Below are 2,744 nucleotides of genomic sequence, written 5' to 3' on the forward strand. Positions count from 1 at the left end.
GGGGGGGAGCCCTCCCGCAGCCGGCTTCCTCCAGCTTAGGGCAGTGCCTGTCACTTCCACGCCACAGGTAGGGGCACAGATCTGGACCTTAAGGGATAAGTATTGAAATCTCAACCAGGCCCATCTGGGAAGAAGAGAACGTTCTCGGTTAACATCTGAAATGTTTACAAGGACACTGGCATCGGACCTCTCTCTGGCGTATTTCTTTCAACGGCAGACCCTCCACATCTAGATTTTCAAATCATCTATCTACTCTTTAGGGTTGTACCATCCCTAACGCCGGGGACATTATGAGGGTGTCTTCATGATCTGAACAGTCTTTCTACTAAAAGAGTGTCAGGGTTTGGAGAGGATAATTATTTTATAGATATATGTGTATATATCTATACACATGTATGTATATGCGTATATGTATGTATATATATATATGCACACATATTACATACATATATACACACTTACATACGAATGCGAGTTAACATATAACTGGACTTTTAGAAAAGCCGTCCTTTGAATGGGGGGTTCTGGGGATGGGATGGATCCGTATTTGAGCCTCTCCAGTTTACTTCCTAACTGCAACCTCCTGTTCAATGCCAGGCCTCGGAGGAACTCCTGAAGCAGCACTACATTGACCTGAAGGACCGCCCTTTCTTCCCCGGGCTGGTGAAGTACATGAATTCCGGGCCGGTTGTGGCCATGGCAAGTGCTTTTGGGGGGGTATGGAGGAAAATACGGGCTGATACAGGACTGGGCTTGCACAGTGCCCGTGTGTCTTTTTAGACATCGGCCCCAGCTACTCCAAATGCCTTGTTTTACAAACGGAGCCTGCTGGAGTTACTCAGTCAACAGAGCTGCTAGGAGCTTGGGGGCAAAAGCAAGGGGAAGAAGTTTTCTAAACCAGTGCTAGAAATAGAGCAGTCGATTTCCTCCTGTGGCATTTGTGTCCAGTTGGGAAGGAAGAGAACAGAGGGTACAATAAGGAGGCGCAGAGTCGTGGAGAAAGTAGACCTCCTGCCTGTTCTCTGAGGATGGCTTTGTTTCTGCTCTTCCCTGCAATGCACTTTTTGTTTTCATGCAAACCTAGTGTCCCACGCTAACAGTCAGATGCCCATCCCACTGCCCCTGTTCCAGTCTGATCACTTTTCTCCACCCTTCCATCACAATTTCTTGTCCGTGTTTGTGGCTGCAGAAGGGTCTTCAGTCCTGTTAGCCTTCCTCTCAGGCTGGGAAGTCCCTGGGTTGGGTAGGTGGTTTCTCTGTCTCCTCGAAGCGTGCCCGGGATGGAGCGCGAGCACCTTACACCGGCCCCTGCTGTCTGCTGGGGCCGGCTGGTTGGCCACGTCACTGACTGGTCTGATTGAAGTGTGCTGTCAGGCAGGGCTGAGTGTTTGTTCCCGGTGGCCCCAAAGGACAGATCTGATGCAGTTCCTTTTCCCTCCTGTCCAGGTCTGGGAGGGACTGAACGTGGTAAAGACGGGGCGAGTGATGCTTGGGGAGACCAACCCAGCAGATTCTAAGCCAGGCACCATCCGTGGGGACTTCTGCATTCAAGTTGGCAGGTGAGTCCCGAGGGGCGCCAATGATGTTTCCTCAAAGCCACTTAAAAAGGGTGGGGGATGGGTACAAACCATTTGGGGCATATCCCAATTTTAGGAAGGTTTGAACTTTTAAAATTAGGTGGTAATGATCACTGGATGAAAGCTCCCTTAAAAAGTTACTTCCCCCTGGGCTACTTAAAATTTTAACCAAAACCTCACAGAAGGGAGCTGCATGTGGTAGGTCTCAGGGGACACAGCCAAAGAGCCTCTGTAGGCGTGTCATTTAACCCTTTGGTTCCCTTGCTGTATAAAATCTGGGCAAAAACCTTACAGAGTTTAAGATCCAAATGGAATAGAGGGGTTGGGCGTGTGAATGTCTTGGCTGAGCTTTGCAAATTAGGGTTGTAAGAAAATGCAACAGAAATGGCCCCCGATAGTGAATGTATCACATCTCGTCTGGCTCTTGGTCTGGTTCTCCCTGTTTTTCAAAATGAGAGAAGTAATGTTTTGTGGCACAGCAGTCTTGGGGTACAAACACTCGTTTTGGAAGCGGGAGCATAACAGAGCTGAGCCACGGGATGCTTTTGATCCAATACTCTTAGAATTTTATAGTTGCTTTTAAGAGGAAATGCCTTGGGTCTCCTGCTTCAGGTGGCAGTTTGGCTGGAAAGGTCTGCAGCGACCATCCTTTGCTTCAGCCACGAACAGACTTTTGCACTCTAAAATGTGGTAGCCGGTAATTGTTGTCTCTCTCAGGAACATCATTCATGGCAGTGATTCAGTAAAAAGTGCAGAGAAAGAAATCAGCCTGTGGTTTAAGCCGGAAGAATTGGTTGACTACAAGCCTTGTGCTTTTGACTGGATCTACGAATAAAAGGTGGACAGAGCATCAGTCCCTTTCGGCACCCCCTGATACGTCCCCGGACACTGCTCTGCATTCCACTGACTTGGAAGCCAGAGAATCAATCTTTCTTTTCTAAAACTTACTAATAAAGCCCTTGGAAACTGGTGCAGCCTCCTGTGCTTACTTGATGCCAAACTGGAAGAAGTGACTTGGTCCCTTGGCTTTCATAGCATTATCCAGAAGCAAATGATCCTACTTGCGGTGGAAGAACCATCTGCCCCTTGTCAGCATCTGGGTGCACTTGTAGACTCTAGGAGGGAAAGTAGTGAGGCGGACGAGGACGAGTGTGGCACTGGTTGGGT

At 48.7% G+C, this 2,744-nt stretch overlaps 1 protein-coding gene across 1 annotated transcript; it reads left to right on the forward strand.

Moving 5' to 3' along the window:
• Positions 1-573: 573 nt before the first annotated feature.
• Positions 574-2,547, forward strand: LOC121024112 (nucleoside diphosphate kinase B; the record flags this gene model as incomplete). Its single annotated transcript, XM_040466417.1, has 3 exons — positions 574-699; positions 1,447-1,559; positions 2,295-2,547. Coding segments are annotated over 3 exons (357 nt in total), but the record flags the coding sequence as incomplete, so codon positions are not given.
• Positions 2,548-2,744: the final 197 nt, after the last annotated feature.

Source organism: Herpailurus yagouaroundi, unplaced genomic scaffold (genome assembly GCF_014898765.1).
Source record: "Herpailurus yagouaroundi ecotype Mexico unplaced genomic scaffold, PumYag 56731, whole genome shotgun sequence".
NCBI classification, from domain to species: Eukaryota; Metazoa; Chordata; class Mammalia; order Carnivora; family Felidae; genus Herpailurus; species Herpailurus yagouaroundi.